Source organism: Taeniopygia guttata, chromosome 1 (genome assembly GCF_048771995.1).
Source record: "Taeniopygia guttata chromosome 1, bTaeGut7.mat, whole genome shotgun sequence".
NCBI classification, from domain to species: Eukaryota; Metazoa; Chordata; class Aves; order Passeriformes; family Estrildidae; genus Taeniopygia; species Taeniopygia guttata.
The window spans coordinates 18845767-18867564 of record NC_133024.1 but is presented as its reverse complement, the minus strand read 5'-3'; the positions used below and the strand labels follow the sequence as shown (position 1 = coordinate 18867564).

The 21798-nt window shown below is 47.5% G+C and overlaps 1 protein-coding gene across 13 annotated transcripts in view; it reads right to left on the bottom strand.

Moving 5' to 3' along the window:
• Positions 1-8970: 8970 nt before the first annotated feature.
• TIAM1 (TIAM Rac1 associated GEF 1) overlaps positions 8971-21798 on the bottom strand; it is a 156176-nt gene continuing 143348 nt past the window's right edge. For all 13 annotated transcript variants that reach the window (XM_032746510.3, XM_072924212.1, XM_072924216.1 and 10 more), the window contains 10 exons: positions 21555-21680; positions 19918-20026; positions 16964-17143; positions 16732-16850; positions 15884-15992; positions 15130-15188; positions 14234-14336; positions 14016-14103; positions 13040-13212; positions 8971-11310 (listed from right to left, as the gene is read on the bottom strand). In XM_032746510.3, the coding sequence (XP_032602401.3) occupies positions 10847-11310; positions 13040-13212; positions 14016-14103; positions 14234-14336; positions 15130-15188; positions 15884-15992; positions 16732-16850; positions 16964-17143; positions 19918-20026; positions 21555-21680 (1530 nt within the window). In that variant the 3' untranslated portion in view covers positions 8971-10846. The remainder of the gene's footprint in view (positions 11311-13039; positions 13213-14015; positions 14104-14233; positions 14337-15129; positions 15189-15883; positions 15993-16731; positions 16851-16963; positions 17144-19917; positions 20027-21554; positions 21681-21798) is intronic.

Here is a 21798-nt window from a genome sequence, read left to right as displayed (position 1 = left end):
AGTGACCCTGCACCTTTCAGAAGGCACAAATTGTTTCTGCAAGCAGATGGGAAAATAGCCTTTAATGAGCCACCTTTTGGCAGCAAAGAGTGAAACCTATCTAGATTTCATGAATTCTGGAAGTTTTTTTGAAAATGAACACTTTTGAAACATTTTTTTGAACATTTCTGAAAATGTTTTAGTTTAAGAGAGTTTAAGACTTAGACAAGTCAGGGATCTAGGTCCAGCTGCTTGCTGTTCCCCTGAGGGAGCACCCTGCAGCTGCTCAGCACTGCTGCTTTGCTCCAGTGATGCCTGAAGTTTTAGATTTTACTTTTGGCAGATTCTGTTCTGCATTGGAACAGAACAAAGTGTTAGTAAGTTAGTGAACTCCATACAAAGTGTTAGCAAGCTCTCCTCACAGCCCAGTCAGACAAAACAATCCTTTTCTAGCCCCAGCACCAAGGACAGCACTGCAGCTTCAGGCCCAAAAAGTGTAAAAGAATAGCAAATTGAGGAGAGCAGTCTGGGAGGATGGGACTACATCACCTGGAGCTGTAATTGGACAATGAACCCCAATGTGGAAATGCACCAAAACTTCTAGAAGTGTGAAAACTCGTGACCAATCATCCATTTTGTGACCATTTTGGGTCCATCTTGGGTGTAGCCCTGGCTGGGCTCTTGCACTGCCCAAGGTGTATCCTTTGAAGGCCTTTTTAATAAATCCCTGCTTTATTGCTTTAATTCTGCTCCAGGGAACCTCTCCAGACATGCAGGGAACTGACCAGGGGTGTGCCCCAAATCCCTTAGTATGGGAAATGGAATTGATGGCTGTTGCCCTGATTTTAAAAAGTGTTATATTTTCTTTTACAGTTCTTTTGAAAGTTTTAAAGCTCTTTTAAAAGTGTTCTATGCTTTCTGATAGTCACATATTTCTACTGGAGTTCTCACACAGTGTTCATGTAAATAATAATTGTTTTGCATTTTTCTTTGTGGAAAGAGAGGATTCATGGACTGTTTGTTTGACCAGTGTGGTTGGAGAAGTAGCAATTTCATCCTCCAATCCAGGGTCACTTTTAGAATTCTATATATTGCAAAGTCAGAAATAAAATTGGCTCTTTTTCTCTTTTGAACTCACCAAGCCTCTGTGTGTTCAGTTCATGTCCAATAGCAACAAATGGCTCTTAGCACACCTGGGCTATTTCTGGTTCCAGTAAATGCAAATAAATCTGCCCTGCCACCTCAGCAGACCTGATTTCACCTCTCTCTCACGGGCACTAAGAGTTTTTGACAAGAAAAGTACCTCTTGTTTGGGGAGAAGGGGAGGAAGCAGAATGAAACAATGCAGTGCTGGGAAGCCCAGCCAAGAGCAGGGCTGGGAACGAACAGGGAGCAGAGCCCTTCATCCCTGGGCAGCCCAAAACCTGCTGGGCCAGGCACTGCCCTGCCCAGGCCCGGCTGCAGGAGGCCTGGCAGGGCTCTGGGAGGGGAATTCTCACCTCTGCAGCAGCCCCTCACGGCACTGCTGTCTTGGTTTGAAAAGACAGGAGTCTGTGAAGGAAGGCAAGAGCCTCCTGTGAAATGGAAAAGGTAAATCCCCTCCCTCCAAATTACCACAATTGCAAAATTAAAAGGCTCTCAGGCAAAGATATGGGAATGGGAATAACAGTTCTTTACTAGGAAAAAGACTAAATAAAAAAATTAAAAAGAAACCTGACACCCTGAGGAGCCAGGGTGTTGGGAATAGTCCAGTTAAATGGTGGCTGCTCCTCCTGCAGTGGCAGATGGAATGCTGCTGGAGCGGGGATCTGTAGAAGGGTGGAGTTTTCTCTGAAGGTCTGGTGTAGAGTAGATGGGCCTGGTCTTCCTCTGGGGCTCCAGTGGGGAAGAAGCTGCTCCTCTGGGAATCCAGCTAAGAGGCTGCCCTGATGTCCCAAAAATGCTGATTTAATGCAGGTAGGGCTGCTTGGCTCCTCCCTCTGGGCGGAGCATCTCACAATGGGATGATGTAACTTTACCAGTCATGCAGTGAGTCATTCCATGGCCCATTAACAGAAGATATCTCCCCAGAGGGAGACATTGTTCTTGGAAGAGATAAGAAAAGTGCCCCGCCTCCAACAGATGGCAAATAGAATACATGCTGATCTTACAAGCCAGGACAACTGCACACGAAAATCAATGTATTCTTTGTGCCCTGCTTCTGAGCCTCGCCTTACAGACTCTGGGCTTTCCTTCAGCTTGTCTTTTACACCAGTGGCATTTTATCAGGCTGATAATTCAGCTTTATAAGAATCCCCTGGTATCAGAATTAGTTTTGTCAAGTGCCTTATCCGCTGTGTGAAAACAGACAGGCATTTTGTTGAAACAATAAATCCATTATGTCAACACAATTAATTCTGTTCACTACCTAAAACATTCTGCTGAGGAACAAAAGGCATTAACTTAATATCTTTATCTAGTTGACAAAAAGCAAATTAGTTCAGAGCCTTTGATGTCACTGTGGTTTACGCCAAGGAAGATCCTCCTTGTCTACATCCCAGCATTTTATCAGCATTTTGCGAGGGGTCAGGACACAGGGGCTGTTCTTTCTATTCCCTTTTCCCCTCAGAAAGGGTGAATTATGAGGTTTTACAGCAGTGAAACAGCCGGTCCTGTTTTCCCTCAGCTCCTCCTGGCTCTGGGGCAGGGTTGGTGCAGCTCCAGCCCCCATTTGGCCAAATAAAATCAGGGGCTGCTCTGTGCATCCTCTGAGGAAAAGCTGCCCTAGAGCTGCCCCTCTGTGCCACAGCATTCCCTGAACAAGGGGGTCAGAGCTGGCTTTTGCTGGATGTAAAATTTGTCATGGAAAGGATTCTGGCTGAGATCTGAGGTTTAGCAAAGCTGAGCTCAGCCTCTAGTGTGCCAGTGAGAACTGTGCTGTGTTTCCTTCCCTTCAGTGTCCATTTGGGAAGGGCCACAGCAGCACCTCTTTTCCTCACATAATAAATAATATAAATAAAGATCTCTCTTGAGGGAGACAAGAATCTGAAGCGCAGAAATCTGGTAGCAAAACTAAGAGGTTCGTTTCAAAAGGGGAAAAATAAACCCACAAAAACAATCCCCAGGAATTAAAAAGGTGCTTACAGTAAACATCCAAGGAAGTCTCAAATTCTACCTCACCCTGTCTCCACCTGACTTCTTTCCCAGCCAGGTTTTCCCACTGCACTGCAGGCAGCAGTGCAGCTCCAGGCAATGTAGATGGAAGGATTGTGAATTGTGTGGCCATCAATAGTGTCCTGATTAGTCATTTTTCTTCCATTTGTTCCTACAGTGATTAAGAAACGTCCAGCTGTTTCTTTCATTTTTTTTCATAACCTTTCTTAATCATTTTTTCCCCTCTTCTCTGGTGTGTCTGGGTTGACCTGTGCTGTGCTGTGGCCACACAAGGAGCCAGAGGGGCTGTGAACACAGCTGGGAGCTGAGTGTCTCCTGAGCTTCCCCTGCAGGATCAGTTCCTGTGCTTAACTCCTTGCTGGTCAGGATTGTTGGGTTATGCCCTTTTCTGACCCAGAGCTGGGGCAACTGAGAGGTGTTTTAAAAACTTGGATTCCATTTTCAGTCTCATGTGAAGGGTGAGACAACACAGATGCTATAATCCATGCCATCACAATCAGAAGCCAACTGTTTCCTAATTACAGTACATTACAAGTGTTTCTTGGCTATCAGCTTTTGCTGAATTCTCAAACTTTGAGAATTCTCTACAAATCCATTTCCCACCCAGGATCTCACAAGCTCAGCTCCTGGTGGATGGGTTCTGCCCTCCTCTGGGCTGCTGGCAGCTTTAATCCCACTGCCAAGGCTTCCTCATTTCTCAGGGAGCTGCTGTGCCTATAAATATATTTGCTGTGACAGGTTTTGAGTGGTTGTCTCAACACTCCCATGGTACCAAATCCTCTTCTAACACCCCCTTTGCACTGCCAGCAAGTCAGGCATGACTTTATTCCTGGCCAGGGTTTCTGTGTGTGGCTGACAAAATTCCGGCCTCCCCAAGGCTGCTGATACACAACTTTTCCACTTATTTATACATTTTCAGCAAAAAAGGAGAAATTAATGTTCATTGGTTCCAAATGACATAATTCTCTTTCATTAATTAGTATTCTATCTTCTGTTGGTTATTATTTCTCATTTCTTATGCTATTTAGTCTGTATTTTTAGTACCTTTTTCCTCCAAATTCCAAGACATAGTGAGCCTTTTCTAGGATCCTCTTTACCTTCTGTTTTCTGCAAAACATCCTTGTGGTCCATAAATTCTATGTTCCAGATTGTCCAACCACACCAATCCATCTTCCTCTCCCAGGCTTTGGTCACTGGACATATCAGAGTTAGTTCATCAGAAGTTGAAGTTTCAGTAATTTTCCCCAGCTGTGTTTCCACTAAAGTAGCTTATGAGAAATTTTCTGAGAGTAATCTAAGAATAACACAGAATTTAGAATTTATATGCACATTGGTTATGATTAATCAAAACAACCATTTTAAAAGGTAATTAAAACCATTACCTCCAATTATTTACAAGCTCTCTCATTTCTAGAATGCTCAGACTTGTGTCAGCTCCAGAGGTGGCACAGTAGATCACACCTTGAGAAATTCTTTCTGCTGCTCAGAGATGGATCAAAGTCCAGAGGAAACTGGGAAAAGGGGCAAAAAAAAAAAAAAAAAAGAAGAAAAAAAAAAAAAGGGTGGGGGGGAGGCTCTTTTTTTACAATTTATTTATCACTGGAAGGCTCAGAGCTGACATTTGGCTGTGAAATCCACTGTCACACAGTCCCCAGCAGTCCCCAGCCCTTCCTTTAAACTGGAATGAATGCCAGGCTCAGCCTGACTCAGTTCAATGCTGTGGGAATCCAGGGCTTCCCTCTGGCTGCCCTGGAAGGTCTGGAACCCTGGCAGGGGGTCAGGAACCCCCCTGGACAGAGCCCCCAGAGACACTGTCTGTGATCTCTGTCCATGGAAAAGAGTTTTCAATCTTACAGGATGAATTACAAGCTCCGAGTGTTTGATATGAGTAATAATTAAGTGTGGCACGGATGCAAAAGTAAAATTTTAGGATTCTAGATAAGGGGTCCAAAGGGGACAAGATGGAGGAATTGGGTGTGTCTTGTCCTTTTTCTCCTTCTTCATGCCCTCCATGTTTCACTGCAGTGTTGGCATTTTTCTATTGGTTTAGGCTGGGGACACACTGTTCAACGTAGGTGACAGATATTGGCACATTATTGTAAATACAGCACAGGTAGTTTCTGGTATATAATGTTTGTAACATCCCACTGAGGGCAGAGCTCCACACGCTGCCCTGCAGGACAGACCTGCGGCAGGGCAGCAGAACATGTTAGAGATAAACAGAATAAACAACCTTGAAACCAGCACAGACGAATTATGGCTTCTTCTTTGGCAGCGGGGCAGAAAGACAGAGACTTTCTACAATCTCGGAATCAGATTCTGACACAATGCCACAGCACAGGGAACAGCGTGAGGAAGGGCTCAAACCCCCGGGAGAGGCACAAGGGGTGTGGGGGGACTCCTGCAGCTCCCACAGGGTGAGTGGGATTCTCCTGCTCTGCTCCTGGGGATGAGGGGATTCTCCTGCTCTGCTCCTGTGCATCTGCAGCTCACAGAGCCAGGGTGCCACCAGGAGCATCGATGTGGAACTGCCTCTGCCAAACCAGACAGGGAATTCCACAGTGTGCAGAGCTGCTGGGCACATCCAGCCCCTTCAATAAGGAATGGCAGGACACAAACACAATCCACAATCCAATTCCTTTCATAAGGAATGGCAGGACACAAACACAATCCTCACTTTGTCTGAGGGCACATGTCCTCCCCGGGCTGAGCTGCACTGCCCCAGTTCCTCTGTGCCTACTGGCTTTTCTCTGCAAAAATGGGGGAGTTAACCCTAGGACTGGGTTACACGAATTGGTGGCAGTGAAATTTGTGATTTCCCAAAGTGCCAAGCCAAACAAAATCCCCTCCCAGTATCTCACACAAACTCTTTCTGCGTTTTGTCTTCAGAGAAGACAGTTAAGCTGTTTGCCCTCTGCATTGAAGGGACGTGGACGTGCCAGTCCCAAATGCTCTCTCAGAAAATGCTCTCTCCAAACCAGACACCACAGGTGAGTGATGCAGCCCTCAGCTTGGTGGAACTGTCGTTGTTACCGCCGAACAACCCCAGCCAGAGACAGAGAAAAGCCCTTTCCCTCCTGTAAAACAACACAGTTAAATGTGGGGACAGCCCTTCCTCATCTCTTTTTTGTTTCCTTGCCACTAGGACCAGAGAGTAGGAATCCAAGAGAAAGTTTAATCGATGTACTGTGCTTCCCAAAAAGATCTGCTCCACGCTCCAGGTGTAGCTGTTGTTATTGTTAGCAGGAGAATGTCTGGCAGCTAAATATCCTAAATAAAACAGGCCTAACTGTCTCACAACTGAATAAAACTGCTGTTTTATTTTACCTTTAACAACAGCTCTTTCTCTGCTTTTTTACAGAGGAGACAGGCAAAGAAGGGCCATTTAAAAAATCTCTTCATTACCAGCTGCTCATTTTCTAATGTCTTGTGAGGGTTAGAGGGGGCAGAGGATTGGGTTTTCTTATCTTTTCAAGTAATTTTATTTTAATCTCCTTTTCCTGGAGTATTCCAGTGTATAATTCAGCTAATAGTCTGGTACTGCAGTGACATCGAAGAGAGCTGATGCTCTCCCTCTGCTTGAGTCTTTTAATTTCATATTGGAGATCTGAAGGGCTTTTTTTAGTGCTCTCCTAGAACCTGTGGCAGGGGATGGAGCAGATTCTCTTTTGAGTGCATTTCCCCGGGCTTAGTTCCACACCCCTCTGCCTGTTCCAGCACTGAGCTCATTGCCAACCTCACCACCCTGAAACAACCACAGAGCTGCTCGGCTCCCTAATGCCCCTTGAGGAGTTCATTAAAGGGGTTTAATCTCTACTGAGATGAAGAGAAGCCGAATTCACCGCTGGAAATTACTTTCCCTAACGGAATGACGCTCGAGGGATGACATGGGACGGGTCTGCAGCGCCAGAAAAGCGGGGGATGCTGCTGTCTGCCACTCGCTGGCCATAGGCTGTCCCGGGTTCCCGAGGAGCCGGGCGGGATTCGTGGGGCAAGGGGGACGCTCGCCGGCCGCGGCTGGAACGGAGCGGGAGCGGCGGAGAGCCCCGGAATTACCGAGAGGGGGAGAGAGAGAGAGAGAGAGAGAGAGAGGGAGAGAGAGAGGGAGAGAGGGAGAGAGGGAGAGAGGGAGAGCATCGGCATCTAGCGGGAACGGGCACTCCGGCCCTGGCGGCGCTCATTGCACAGCACGGACCATGGCAGCTCAGCAGGAATCACTGGCAACACTCCAGAGCCCCGGGGTGTTGTGCTGTGCTGCAGGTGTCAGCTCCGATGAGCGAGGAAAAGCCCTTTAGCATGTTTGGGAGGAGCACACAGGGCTGCCTGACCCTAATCCTTACAGTAACCCATACCCTAACCCTAATTCTAACCTTTATCCTAAACCCAAACCCATGCAGCCAAAGAAGCCTCCTGGCTCCCACGGAGGAAACTTAAGGATAAACTATTCCTGCTGGACCAACCCAGAAGGCAGCAGGTTTTTCTTCAGGAACTGAAGGAAAAAGCTGCTGGAACCACAGCTGGGCAGTTGGGTTTAAAATGCAGCATGCCATTTTAAACTCCTGTGGCTCCTGTGCCCTGGGCACGGCTGATCTAGAACTGCCTGTGTTCCTCTCTGGGCTTCCCTCCATCTCCCCAGCACTGAGGTCACGGGCAAATTGCTCTCTCCTGACACACTCCAAGCACCCTAGGCACTGATTCAGAGCCTGTCCTCCATCCATGGACAGCCTAGAACATATTTCATATTTCATTCACACCTCTCTGCAGCTTGATGGACCCGAGTTTCTGCCTTGGATCTGTTTCCTGCAACATTAATTAATTTCAAGCCCTCTTTATTTTTCAACGTGGTATTTCTAATTGTTTCCTTGAGTTAGCTGTTTTGTTTCATACAGTTTTTTCCCCGGAACCAACGTGTGATGGCAGAGAGGTTACCAATTAACTGCACCTTGGCACCAGGGATCTGGCACAGCTCTCTGCCACAGGGGACACCCGAGTCTGGCCTGGCACAAAAACAAGGTATTGGTGCTCACCTCTCCGAACTGCACAGGGAATTGCAGGAATTGCAGGAGGAATTCTCCCTCTGTCATCCTCTGTTTCTGGATGGTGGCAGCACAGATTTTAAAGACAAAGTATTCCAGCTGCAGAGCTGGCATACCTGTGTCACTTGTCACCACTGGTGTGCTGCTTTCTTCTTGAGGCCTTCACTTTGTCTTCTTCTCACCACTTCCCCAACTTGCTGAGGAGTTTGGATTAGCCTGGTAGCCTTACAAGCCAAAAAGAATCCTGCTGAAGCAGCAAACGTTGCATTGCTGCAAGTCACGCTGCACACACCCCACTCCATTTTAATGCTGTTTCCCTCTCATTTGTGCCATTTTTGTCATTCCCCAGAGAGTGTCGCCCCAGCTCCATCTGTGGGGTGCCCATGCTCTCCCACTGCTGTGCCACCACCAACCCACAGCACACTCCCCGAGTCTGGGCTAAACCCAGCACCCCAGAGGGACTGGGACTGGCCATGGAGAGACTGGGGAGCTCCTCCAATGCACCTGGAATTCTCCTGAAATTCGCTGATTTTTATCTCGTTCTTTGAAATACTCACTTGAAGGTTCCTTGTGACCAGCCTGGAAAAGCAGCAGGAATGGCTGGTTATGGGCGCCATAAGGGAAATGGGAATTGTCCCCTCACCAAAACACTAGCAGAGCCTTACCTGAGGGCTCCTTCCCGAGCTGCAGCAGCTGGGAATCCAGGACCTCCTCCCTGGTATCACCCTTCCCACCTCACAGCCCTCCTGTGACAGGCTCCACATCACATGTGACCTCCACACACCACTCTCTGCAGTTATACTTTTTTTTTTCCTCCAGTATTTTATTTCCGACAGGCATTTACAACGTTCCATTCATAGAACTAAAAACATAAAAATAGACCTTCTTTCAGCTTATAAAAGAAATATATAAGAACCTTTGACATAGACATGTCATGACATTATGTACAAGAGCCACGGTACCTTCCCAGTACCTGCTTCCAGTATTTGAGTGCTGACTGCATCCTCTGGGAGCAGCCCAGGACAGCCAAACCCTCCAGCATGTGGGACACGACCGACAGGTGGTGGTACAAAAACAACCATGTGATCATACAAAGGGGGTAGAAACTCTTCTAAAGCTCTTACGAAAAGAAACCAAGAGATAGCAAAAAGTTACTAGAGAAAGCTTTCATAAGTCAAGTATAGTGCACTAGAAACCAGGGGAGGGAGCGGGCGAGGGGAGGATGCCAGCTGGGACACACAGACAGTGATGGATGTTTTGGGGGGAGGGGGTAATTTTTGTTATGTTTTAAAATATAGTCAGAGTGGATTTTATAAAATATAATCCTAAGGCTATTATAAAATTTCAGGTTCTCAAAGTACCTACTGATGTGTCAAACATCAATAGATACCAACAAAATGAAACAAAATTTCATATAATCTTCCTTTTTTTTTCCTATAGGTGAGACTGCAATGGGGAAAGCTATATAAATCCTAAAAAAAAAAAAGTGCTATTTTGTGTTTTGTATTTGGAAGTCTACTTAAAAACCACAAGATTTTAGTCACATTTTTACCCTGTTTTAGATGTTTAAATAAAAGATTTAAAATGTTAAAGAAGTTTAATTGTGTAGAACTCTTTTCATCTTCTATTGCAGTGGAAAAGCTTGTATAAAGGAATTAAAATACACTAGTTTCACCCACGGTAGGAGAGTGGGTGAGGTCAGTTTTTTGGCTATGTATTCCCTGTCCCCTAAGCCAAAACTCTGCCAGAGAGCAGAGTAAAGGGATCTGTGGCTCCAGCTAGGGTACACCACAGATCCCTTTCCTCCACTGCAATTCAGTCATGTAATTTTATTTATTATTCTTTTTATTAGCTAACTAAACTCGTCTCAAACATATACAATAAACCTTTTCCTGAAGAAAGTTATACCTAAATAAGAGTTTCCAGTTAATATTTTAATATAAAACCACCATTCCTAACCCTCTGCAAAAAGCTAGCCTCGTATCCTAGACGTGGAGCTACCCTAAATCTCTTACCCCTTTGTGCCCCTGCATCTCAGGTAAAATACAAAAAAATATTATTCAAGTGTTAAATTTGGATCTCTTTTAAGAGAGTTTGGCATCTTTACAAGAGTATGTAAAACTAGAGCTTCCAACATTGACATTAAATTAGACCAGCCACAGACCAAGAGGACTGAACACAACATAAATCCCAAACCTTTCCTCACACGTTCCTAAAATACATGAATATTCTCTTACATTTAGAGAGGGAAAGGGAGTCAGAATACTGTGACTGTACAGGTTAAAAAGGCAGTTTCCTTGTGAAGGGGATGAGCCTACCACCAACGGCTTTCACGGCCACCAATCCCTCTGTCCTCCTGCTCCTGCTGGAGCCAATTTGCTGCACAGAGGTTAAGACACCCAGAGTAATTTGTTTTCCAGTGATTATGTTCTCCCCATACTCAATTTCAGCCCCTGATTGTTTGAGAATAAATAAAATAGTGTGAAAGCCCTTGGTTAAAGTAAGACAGGACCTCAAGCTTGTTTCGTTCCCAGTTTTTGAGCGTTTGACAGTCGCCTAAAGCGTGGCCGCATGGCTTCGGACCAGTCGAGCTGCCGCAAGGGTGTGTGCAAGTGTGCAATCCACGGGGTCGCGAGAGGGACGGAGGGGTTCGGGGACACCTACGGCGCCGGGCCGCTTCAGAGCTCAGTGTTGAGCTTCCTGCTGGGCACAAAGTCCTCCCGCCGCACCCAGATGACCTCCTCGCCGTGGCCCTCGGCAGCACCGTTGATGGCGGGCAGGGCCGCCTGCTTCCTCAGCTGGGCCATCCTGGTGGCGTGCGTGTCCCCGGGTGGGCAGGGCCGCTCGGGCCGCCGGCCGCCCGCCAGGGACGTGGCCTGCAGCCGCTCCCGCAGCTCGCGCTGCGCCCCGCGCGCCGCCTCGCAGAAGTCGTCGTCGTCGCTCAGGATGTCGGTCTCCTTGATGTCCTCCTGCTCCTCGTACTGCGCCAGGTCGAACTGCTCCTCGACCCAGCGGTCAGTGTCCCCTCCCTGCGCGGGCTCTTTCTCGGGGCTGCTGCTGTGGACGGCCTCTGAGTCAATGGTAAACCTGTTTCGGGCCAGCCGCCGCCTCCTCCTCCCCAGAGACTTGCTCGGGGCTGACACTGCACACACAAAGATAAAACCCCACAGGTGTTTTACACACGGCACAACTCTGGCCTAAAACTAAGTCCTGTCTGGCACACCGGGCACCCAAGGCCTGGTCACTCCCATCTCCCTGAGGCCTCAGCTCCTCGGCACGAGGCCTGTGTAGCCACACGAGGAGTTCTTGCTGCTTAGATCCACCGAGGCACAGATCATGGCCTCTGGATCCATGGTGCCACAGATCACGGCCTCTGGATCCATGGTGCCACAGATCACGGCCTCTGGATCCACCGAGGCACAGATCATGGCCTCATGGCTGCTCCTCCTGAGCGCTGGGCAGCCAGCCAGCACCAAGGGCATCTGCTCAGCTCAGCTTCTCACTCGCAGCCCCTGCTGCCAGCACACCACAAAACTCAACACCTTGCAGAAGGAATTCTGGGCTCAGAGCAGCTTTCCTACAGCTTTGCCAGGGATTAGATCAGTGCTGAAGATGCTGTGTTATTTACAGGGAATTACGTTCCCTGTCCAGGCTCTGCTACTCCCTACCTCCCTCCTGGGCAAGGACAAAAACAATCCCCCAACCCAGAAGAGCTGTCAGAAGTTCCTTCCTCAGCATCTACTCAGCAACTGGCCCAATTAGCAAATTCCCATCTTCTGTATCAGAACATCTTCGCAAGCAGGGCAAATCCAGCAGGCACCACTGTGCTTCAGGGGCACACACAGAGCTCTGAGGGTAGAGTTTGTTCCCCTGCACTGAACAGCACCTCAGCACTGCAGGATGAATTTATCCAGCTCTGCCTTGGGTTTGAGGTCACATTTTCATGTCCCTGAGCCTCACAAGCTGCATTAAGTACAATGGCTCAGCAGTTGCAAATTTTATCTGAAGGGAGAGGTCTGGACTCCAAGGTGAGATTTTAATCCCTGCAGAATTCATCACACAAATGCCCCACTGAGCCAATCTGAAAGGAGGTCTGGCATCTCCAGCAGCACCCTGAGTGAGAAGCTGGGCTCAGCTGGTGCTGGTCTGGCCTGCCCTGGTCAGAGGAGGAACAGAAAGCCTGGCTGTCTACAGTGCTGGATCTACTGAGCAGAACAAGAAATAAACAACAGACCAGAACAAAACATGCAGTGGTGCCATGTACTTTGGGGCTGGAAGCAAATGTTTCTTCCCTCCAGCATCTAGAGTTCTGAAAATGAAAACCTGCTTTTCCCTGAAGCCAACTGAAAAGGAAAATCCACGGTTTAGGACAGGCCGTTACAAAAATAAGAGTACCAAATGTGGGAAGGAGGAGCACGTGGCCTTTAGCAGTTGAGCTGGAAAGGTTCAGGTGGAGGATACCCACAGTTGCCCCTTCAAAACAAGCTCAGGGGGGCTGTTTTTCCTTGTGCATTTTAGTTCAAAAGTGCTCCGGTTCCCTCAAAATTCTGTTCATGCTTTTAAGAATCACACAGCTTCTGCTCTGTTCAGCTGAACCCCAGCTCAGAGTAAAGTGCACAGCCAATCAGTACTGCCAGGAACCTCATTTCCCTTCCATGCCAGAAGCACTGCTCTGAAGCTGAGCCTCGAGTGTAAAGCAAGGGAAATAGAGGCATTCTAAGGCTCCCAAGGAAGTGAAGCATGGAAAACCAGCAGTTTTAATATACACAGGAGAAAATGCTAATCCTAATACACAAGTGACAGACACCACCGTGTGTCCTACAGTGGTGCTGGGGTTACTGGGATCTTGAAAGTCTGTAGCCCTACAGTACCTGCCCTGTTCATGGCTGGCCTTGCACCTTTTAGAGCGCACAATCTTTTTCCACCAAAAGGAACATATTGCTGGGAGGAGGGCAAACTTTCGGTTTTAAGGAGCTGTCTTCTGTGTTTGTCCCGCAGGATGGAGTGCACTGCCTTCAGAAAGTCCTTCCTGTGTTCTGGAGAGCTGAAAAAGAGGTGGGAATACAAAAGGCAGATTTACCCCTTGGGAACTGCTAAAAGCTGGCTGTAAATGAGGTAAATAATGGCCAGTTCTGTGATTCGAGACAGTACAAATCCATGGGCAGGCACTTCCTCAGAGAAGACTCCACTGAACTCAGTATTTTTGAAGCAAAGCTAAATCCATGGTCTCTGCAGTGGGCATCCAAGGAAACCAACACCCAGATCATTAATAAAACATTCAGCCTTTCAGCCCTCTCCAGGTTTCCTTTCCCTGCAGTGCCACCTAGACGTGGCTGTGTTGGATACACATCCAGTGACCTGTGATGCTCAGTCCATCTGTCCCTGCAAACACACCCCACAGCTGCACAGCTCCTGCAACACTTCCTAGAAGTGGAATTTGGCTTGGCACCAGCTCTGCTAGATCCTGATGAACTTGTGTTCCAAGTTCTTACCTGAACCCTAGAAACACCACCACCACAACAATGGATGTTTATTTTAGTGCAGAGGCTGGGACTTGGTACCATGAAAGGAACCAGATGAACATAACACCTGCTTCAATAATCCAATGCTGCAGTTTAGCTGGAAAATTGCAATAAGGCTTTTCCCATAAATGTGCAAAGCTGCTCAAGTTATATACCTTTGTTTTCAGAGGTTGTACAAAAATCTACCTTCCAGAAGTTAAGTTTTAACACCCTCTCCCCACTCTCCCGAACTGCCTGTTCCCAGATTGCCTTGAAGGACACACACAGGCAGGCAGGAAGGCATGCAGAGATGCAGCTGCCACAGAAAACAGGGAATCCCACTTACCTACAGCAGAGGTGAAATGTCCTTTCTGGCCTGCCCTCGGATTCAGATTTGACATGGACAATCTCACACACAGAATTGGTCTCTGCATCTAAAGGGAAACCAAGCAGAACTTCATGTCTACCTTCATGTTTAACTCCAGAGCATTCCCTCCATGCCCAGTGAAGGCCTCAGGGCACACACACTGAGACCCTGGCAGATTCCAGCTGTGGGAACATTACCTGCACTGGCCAGGGCCCGCACCTGCAGTGCTTCCAAAGGGATCATGTGGCGGAACCGGAACGGATCCCAGTCTTCATATATTGAGGCTCTGTGTGATCCTCCCTGGAACAATTTCAAACACTGTCAGGAAACCAGACACCCTGAGGCAGGCAGACAGTCCTGTGCTCTGTGCTGAGGGCTCCCAGCTACAGACCGGCTGCAATTCTGGTTTTCTCACCCCAACCCCTCCCTCAGGGGCCCCTCTGTGGGGATCTTGCAGAAATCTGGACTAAAGCAGCCCTAAGGCCCATCAGCTCTCAGCAATGCTCTCCAAAGTCACCCAGCCCAGCCCTGGGTACACACACACCTGGGAATACATCAGAGTTTTGCTTTTCTCTCTGAAGTCACCCCGTGCCTTTCCCCATGCAGGCACCTCCAACCCCTCTCTGGTTTATGCCATGGCTAGGGATCACTAGTTTCCCTATATCACTATAGACTGTGCCCAGGTTGTAGCAGTGCCAAGCTCAGCTTTAACTTGGAATCCCAAACTCCAGTGGGATCCCTGAACCACTCCTGATGTAGCTGAGAGCAGCCAGCACTTGCTTGGTGGCACACAACACCCAGGGCACTGTGTGAGGTGACAGACATTATTTAACTCTCAGACATCACACACACTGACCAAAGAATCTAAGCCAAGAGACACACTCACACTGACATCTTCATCCAGCAGGGAATGGATGTGGCAAGCATGGCAACAAACGATAAAGGAATGCTTGCTGTGCCCACTCAGCTCCCCAGACACCAGGGATCACACATGCCAGAGCACATTCCAGCTCCACAACTTTGTGGGAAGCAAAACTCCATCACAGCCCCAGAAACGCATGCGGCATCACTCAAACAGTCCCTGCACACTTACAAGTTTCTTCTTCTGTTTGGAACCATCCTTGTACACAAGGACCACGGCAGTTTTGAACACTGGAGGAGAAAGTTAGAGACAGAAGCTATGGAGTCACAGAATAACAGAATCCCGGGATGGTTTGGGTTGGAAGGGACCTCTGGAGATAACCCAGACCAACCCCCCTACCAAGGCAGGGTCACCTGCAGCAGGTGACACAGGAATTTGGGATTCTGGGGATGCCTCCAGAGACAGAGACTCCAAGCCCTCCCTGAGTAGCTGTTCCAGGGCTCTGCCCCCTCCATGGACAGAAGTTCTCCCTCAGGCTGAGGTGGAACTCGTGTTTCAGTTCATGGCCACTGCTCCTCATCCTGTCACTGGCACCACTGAGCAGAGTGTGGCACCATCCTCTGACAACCCTTGGGGACATCTGTGGGGATTGATGGGATGTTTGTGTGGATTGATGGGGTGTCTGTGTGGACTAATGGATCCCCTCTCAGCCTTTCCTTGCCAAGAGTGACCAGGCCCAGCTCCCATAGCCTGTCCTCAAGAGCATCCATAAGGCTTGGAATGGGTGCCCTCTATTCCCAAGCACACAAACCTTTCACCTGAGCCAGGAAAACTACCAGAGGGCAGAAGTGAGCACTGCAGCTAAGAGACAAGCCCACATTTAAATTCCAGCCAGCCCTGGGGAACGCTCAGATACTTTCAACATCTTGTAAGGCACAGCTGCCAGTATTTAAGGTGTGTGAAATAAAAGTCCTGGGATACAAACCGAATGCTGCCAGCTCAGGTTCCTTCTTCCACTTGCCCAGGGAAGCAGGAGGGTTCAGCCATATCACTGTGTTATGCAACAGCAAGTCCCCCATGGAAAGGTCGGCGACCTGCCAACACCAACACATGCATGAAGGCAAGGGTTTTAATCAGCCCAAGGAATCTGATGTCAGTTTTCAGCTCAAGAAAACTTGCATGAAGTCTAGTCCTGAACAAAATTCCCCCCAGAAAACTTCTGGAGTATTTAATCAGCTGACTGCAAACAGATGCATGTAAACCCTTAATTAATGAGCATAAATTAGGGTCAGTTAAACTCAGAGCCCAGCTCTTGGAAGTCAGGGTCAAAACCAGATGTTTTCTTTGCCTTTTGCTCCCCTTTGTCCATTTTTCTCCCTACCAGTTTCTTTGTATTTTGTCGGAATATTTAAGCACGTAGTCAGTTTGGGGTGAGGTTTAGAGACTACATCAGGTGCAGTAGCCAAAGCAGCCCCTCCCCACAGTTGCTGTGGATCTTGATCTTGCCCAAAGGCTCCTCTTTGGACACCCCACTGCTAGGAACACACTAAGAAAGGAGTTCCCAACTGCTGGGAGATGCAGCAACCAGACCTTTGTCCTTATGGTCCCCACAGTGACAAAGTGAGGGCCATCCCCAGTTCAGGGGGATGTTATCCCATTCCTTCACCCTCCCCTCAGTGAAGTCTGAATTCAGTTCAGTTCAGGTCTTCAACTGAGCTGGGATTTATCTGCTTGCACCAGGATTTACTTCAGTGGCACAACAGGAAAGATAAATACTGGCTCCAGCTTAACAGGCACTAAAATAACCCTTTTCTCTCTAAATCTGATTGTTACCTCTTTTTTCTCCCCTGTTTGTTCCGCTATGAGTTGGTCAAACACTGCCCCATATTCTTCATGGATTTTCTGCATTTCATTAATGTGGCTGGCAACTTTGTTCATTGTTTTGATGGCCACTGGAAGAGAGACAGGGGATGAGCAAAAAGGAGTTTTAACCCTCTGAGAGGAAGGCATGGGGGGAGGTTCAAGACCAGAGGTGAACCAGAGGAAAGTGGGGTTAAGTCCTTACCATCAAGGTGATAATGTTCTTCACTGTCCACGTCAGTGAGAGCAAAGAGCTCCTTGAGCAGGAGGGGGTATTTGAGTATCCTCTGGATGGGTTTGATGAGGTAAGACTCCAGGGTGGAGGAGTGCTGCCGGCGCGGGTTCTGGGCATCCAGGAACGCCTTGAAAGCAGTGTCTGTCTTGGCTGCCAGATGCAAAGGAAGCCACTGGATCAATGAAAAATCATGACTGCTGCCCTGAGAAAGCACCTTTTCCTGGTTTAAATTGGTTTATCTGGAGACATTTTGTGAGGAAGTGCACATTTATTGGGCCTGCAGAATTAGATTTACGCCCTCCAGGATTTGAGTCACTGACATTCTCCCCAGATGTGCTGTTTAGGATTTCACAGCAGGCATCCACCTCCAGCCCAGGCAATTTTTAAGTGCGCTGTCCATGATAGAATTTCCTGAGCAGGAAGGGCCCCACAAGGATCATCCAGTGCAACCCCTGGCCCTGCACATCCACCCCAAATCCCACTCTTTGCAACCCTGGAGCACTCTCCAAATGTTCCTGGAGCTCTGTGGGGCTGTGCCCATGCCCTGGGGAGCCTGGGCAGTGCCCAGCACCCTCTGGAGGAAGAACCTTTCCTTAAAATCCAACCTAAACCCCTCCAGACAAAGCTCCAGCCCTTCCCTGGGTCCTGTCACTGTCCCAGGGAGCAGAGCCTAGAGCTGCCTCTAGGGAGGAACTGCAGAGAGCAGTAAGTACTTCTGCCCTGGCAGCTATTTTAGAACAGCACAAATTGTTTTAATCAGCTGTTCTCTTTAAGCAAAGTCTCACATTGGACATTTGTGAGAAGTCACTGCTTCTAAGCCATGGTGCACCCACAATATTGGCAAGTCTGGTTCTTGTTACCTCATTAAACCTTAAAATGCAGCACTGAGTCACAACAACCATCAGGAGCTGGTGAGAGGCAGGAGCAGAAACTGAGGCTAATGCACCAGATTTTAGAAGCACAGGCAGACTGGACACCTCATTGCCATCATCTTTTCTACCTGACTGCTATGAATTTATAAAATTGCCATTTTGTCTGTTGCTCCCTCCACTTGGAGCATAAGGAGGGAAAGAAGGAGGAGGTGGTATTTATAGACATACAAATTATTCAGTGCAGGAGCGATTCCACACAATTGCTTTTATTGGATTCATGTCCCCTGCTGGGGTTGGGGTTTTTTTGCAGGCAGTCACCTGATTTCCATAAAGCAACTTGAGTTTCAAATGCAAAAACCACCTGTACCTCAGCTGAGGACATCAAGTGACACCTGAAATTCACTCCCATGCTGTTGAAGAGATTTACCTCTGGAATAGAATTTTAAGTTCTGGTTTTGCCATAATTCAAGCACAACACTTTCCCATTTATAAACACAGTCAGCAATGGAAGAGAAAAGCAAAATAACCAGATCTAACTAGCCTGCAGCTTTAACATTAGGATCCAGTAAAATAATGCCAAAAGAAAGCATGGATGTGACTAGCAACAAATAATTTATGTATTCCACAGAGCTGCCAAGTATTCTTTGCAGCACAAGGAACAAGAGTTTACAAGCAGAAATGAAAAAAGGAAAAATGCATAGAAAAAACCCAAACCAACCAAGAAACAAACAAACAAAAAAACCTCTAAAATTTTGACTGTCAGACATGCAGATGTTGTTTGAAAAACCAGAGTTCCTCCCTCAAAGGCATGGTTACTACAACTGGAACCATTTGTTTGTTTAATGTCTTGGCCAAAAAGGAATTGCACAAAGTACTGGTAGCTCCATGAGGTTTACACCTCCACAGGGGAAAGCACCCCTATGAGGCAAGCTGGCCCAGGAGCCAGACCACAGGGCTTTTATCTCCAACCCAGCAAGCCAAGTTCTGCTAGGAATTCTGACATGGAAACTTCTCAGGCAAACTGGAATGAAGGCAAGAGGAAGGAGAGAGGGCTAATATATTATGCCAGCTTCCATAAAACATTCTCCCAGGCTGATCCTCTCCTAGTGTTCCACCACATTGGCTGGGGCTTCTGTGGGTTTGCCACCAGCAAGGATTCCTGGCACAGACTCCAGGAGGATCCAGAGGTGACTACAGAGCCAGCACTCCTAGTTCCAGAACACACAGTGAGCCATCAGCTCAGAGCCAGAGCCACTATGTGATTCCCATTCAGGAAACCTTCCCAGGCAACTGGAAACAAACCAAACGCAGCAAGGGACAATAAACAACGTGTGGAGAGAGAAAAGCTGCAAGCAGGGTGAGCCAGCTCTTGCAGTCAGCTGTTCAGGTGTCACCCTGAGGTGGTCCCACAACACAGAGCACTCTGGAGCCTCTCCAGACTTAACTCCCTACTCCAAAGGCTCCTGGAGAGCAGCCAGGCACGGTGTGCCCCCATTCCTGCCCTCAGAGGTTTGGGGTGCAGTGACCACAACCAACATGTGGCTGTGACAGCCTGTGGGGTTATGCTCACTTCTGACCCAGGGATGGGGCAACTGAGAGGTATTTTAAAACCTTTTATTCCATTTTCAGTCTCACGTGAAGGGTGAGACAACACAGATGCTATAATTCATGCCATCACAATCAGAAGCCAACTATTTCCTAATTACAATACATTATAAGTGTTCCTTAGCCTATCAGCTTTTGCTACACCATGCTGTAAATGCCTTAAAGCCTATCACCTAAAATTTTCCCTCTTGGGTCCTACTACAATGCATCTTTCATAGCCCTATTTCTCTAAAATATTTTGTCTTATTTACAAACTCATCCTTTAAAACTTATTTCTAGCTCCGTTTCTCTCTCAACACTGTCTTATTCCACAGCCTTTTTTATCACAACGTCAGCCTTTTTTATCTCAACGTTTGCATACAGATACATACCATGTGAGCCTTCTATCAAGCTTTGAGAATTCTCTACAAATCCTTTTCCCACAAAAAATCCGAAAGGGGCTCTTACCTTTCACCAGGACTTTGGGGACTTTTGTGTGGCTGGCACAAAAGGCACTGTACAGCTTGAACCTGTCAGCGTAGTACAGAAAGGATCCACCCAGGGAGAACAACACTTTCTGAGATTAAAAGGAAAAAAAAAAAAAAAACCATTAGTAAAAAGGCATTTAGTTACTTTGCCTTTAGCCAGGTCATCTGAAGCTTCCATCCAGCTCTTGGAGGACAGGACAATGCAGTTTTAGTGTGTTTGCACACCAAGACATCACTGCTGGAGTGAGCCCAGGGGAGGCACCAGGATGATCAGAGGGATGGAGCAGCTCTGCTGGGAGGAAAGGCTGAGAGAACTGGGATTGTTCAGCCTGGAAAAGAGAAGCTTTGGGGTGACCTCACTGTGGCCTTGCAGTGCCTGAAGGGAGCCTGCAAGGAATATGGGGAGAGACTCTTTACAAGGGGCTGGAGTGTCAGGACAGGGGGAAATGGCTTCAAACTAAATAAAGAGCAGGTTTAGATGGGATTCTGGGAAGGAATTTTTCCCTGGAAGGTGGGGAGGCCCCGGCACAGGGTGCCCAGAGAAACTGTGGCTGCCCCTGGATCCCTGGAAGTGTCACAAACACACCAAGGGGTTCACCTGCTTGGAAATGAGCTGGTGTTTAGGGTCAAACACAATCCCAAAATGTCTTGGGAACCAGACAGCACCTGGTGAGGGGCTGAGACCACACATGGGCAGCCTGGGGACAGTGAGTGGCAGAGGGGAAGCAAACTGCAGAACTGAAACCACAGAACCCCACACCCAGCTGCTTTCAGACAGGGCCCAGGGGCAGAACTAAAAGTCAGCTTGGTGCAGGTTTATGGGAAGAGCTGGAAGCAGCAGCACTCAGAAGATGGAGTTTTCTCTGGAAGGACCCTTCACTGGCACTCCTCTACTACAGCTCAGAGCACACAGGGGCCAGAGGAACTATTTTACTATTACTATTATTATTATTAATCCTGTCTTTTACCAAGGTGAGTGGTGCTCAGAGCCAGAGTAGAACTCCCCAAAGGAAAAACATTCTATCATCTCCTTGCCAAGCCTCCACTACCAGTACCACTGCATTAGACAAAATGAAATCTGTTTCTGCATCTCCCGGAGTTTAAATTAAGTTTACAGAGTTGCAGTTAACATTTCTACCTGGGAAGATGCACACCTGCTGAAAGCCATAAGTATTTGCCACCATGGACTGAAAGTGGAAATACACAATTCCATATAATGCTCTGATCTGTAGCCCTAGAGAGCTGTAGCCCTAGAGAGCTTCTGAACATGAGACTTGTCAGGACCAAGATTTTACATAACCTTCCATTTCTAGCATTTCCTGACAGCTCAAGGCAAGAAATCTGGCAGAAGGGCAAGAATAGAACCAAAAAGCACATGGTTTCCAGTGCTCTACATGGCTAAATGTAGCATAATCTACAATTGCAGCAGGATGATTTTTCAGCAGCACCAGCATCAGCTGAAGATCAATCTTAAATGGAAGCAGATGCAGGTTTTTATATGAACAGTGGCAATAGTCAGAAAAATATGATAGAGAGTGTTAAAGGTCTCCTCAAAATTTAAACAATGAGATAATGCAAATAATGTGGTTTTAATATATAAAAGTAAACAATTATTACCTTAAATTGCTCAACTTTTTCAAGTTTTTCCAGGTCTGGAACCAGCCTTACTCCATCTTCCAGAGTTTTCAAGAACTCTACCTGGAATGCTACCATTTCAGTCAGATTCCCAAAGAGAACATCCAGCTAATAAAAGGAGAAAAAAAGCAGAATGCTGAAAATATCACTTTGAGGCTAAATTGTGTTTTCTAGAACTGCAGGAATTCTCAGTCCAATTGTAAAACAATGTGATGTCAGGAAAAAT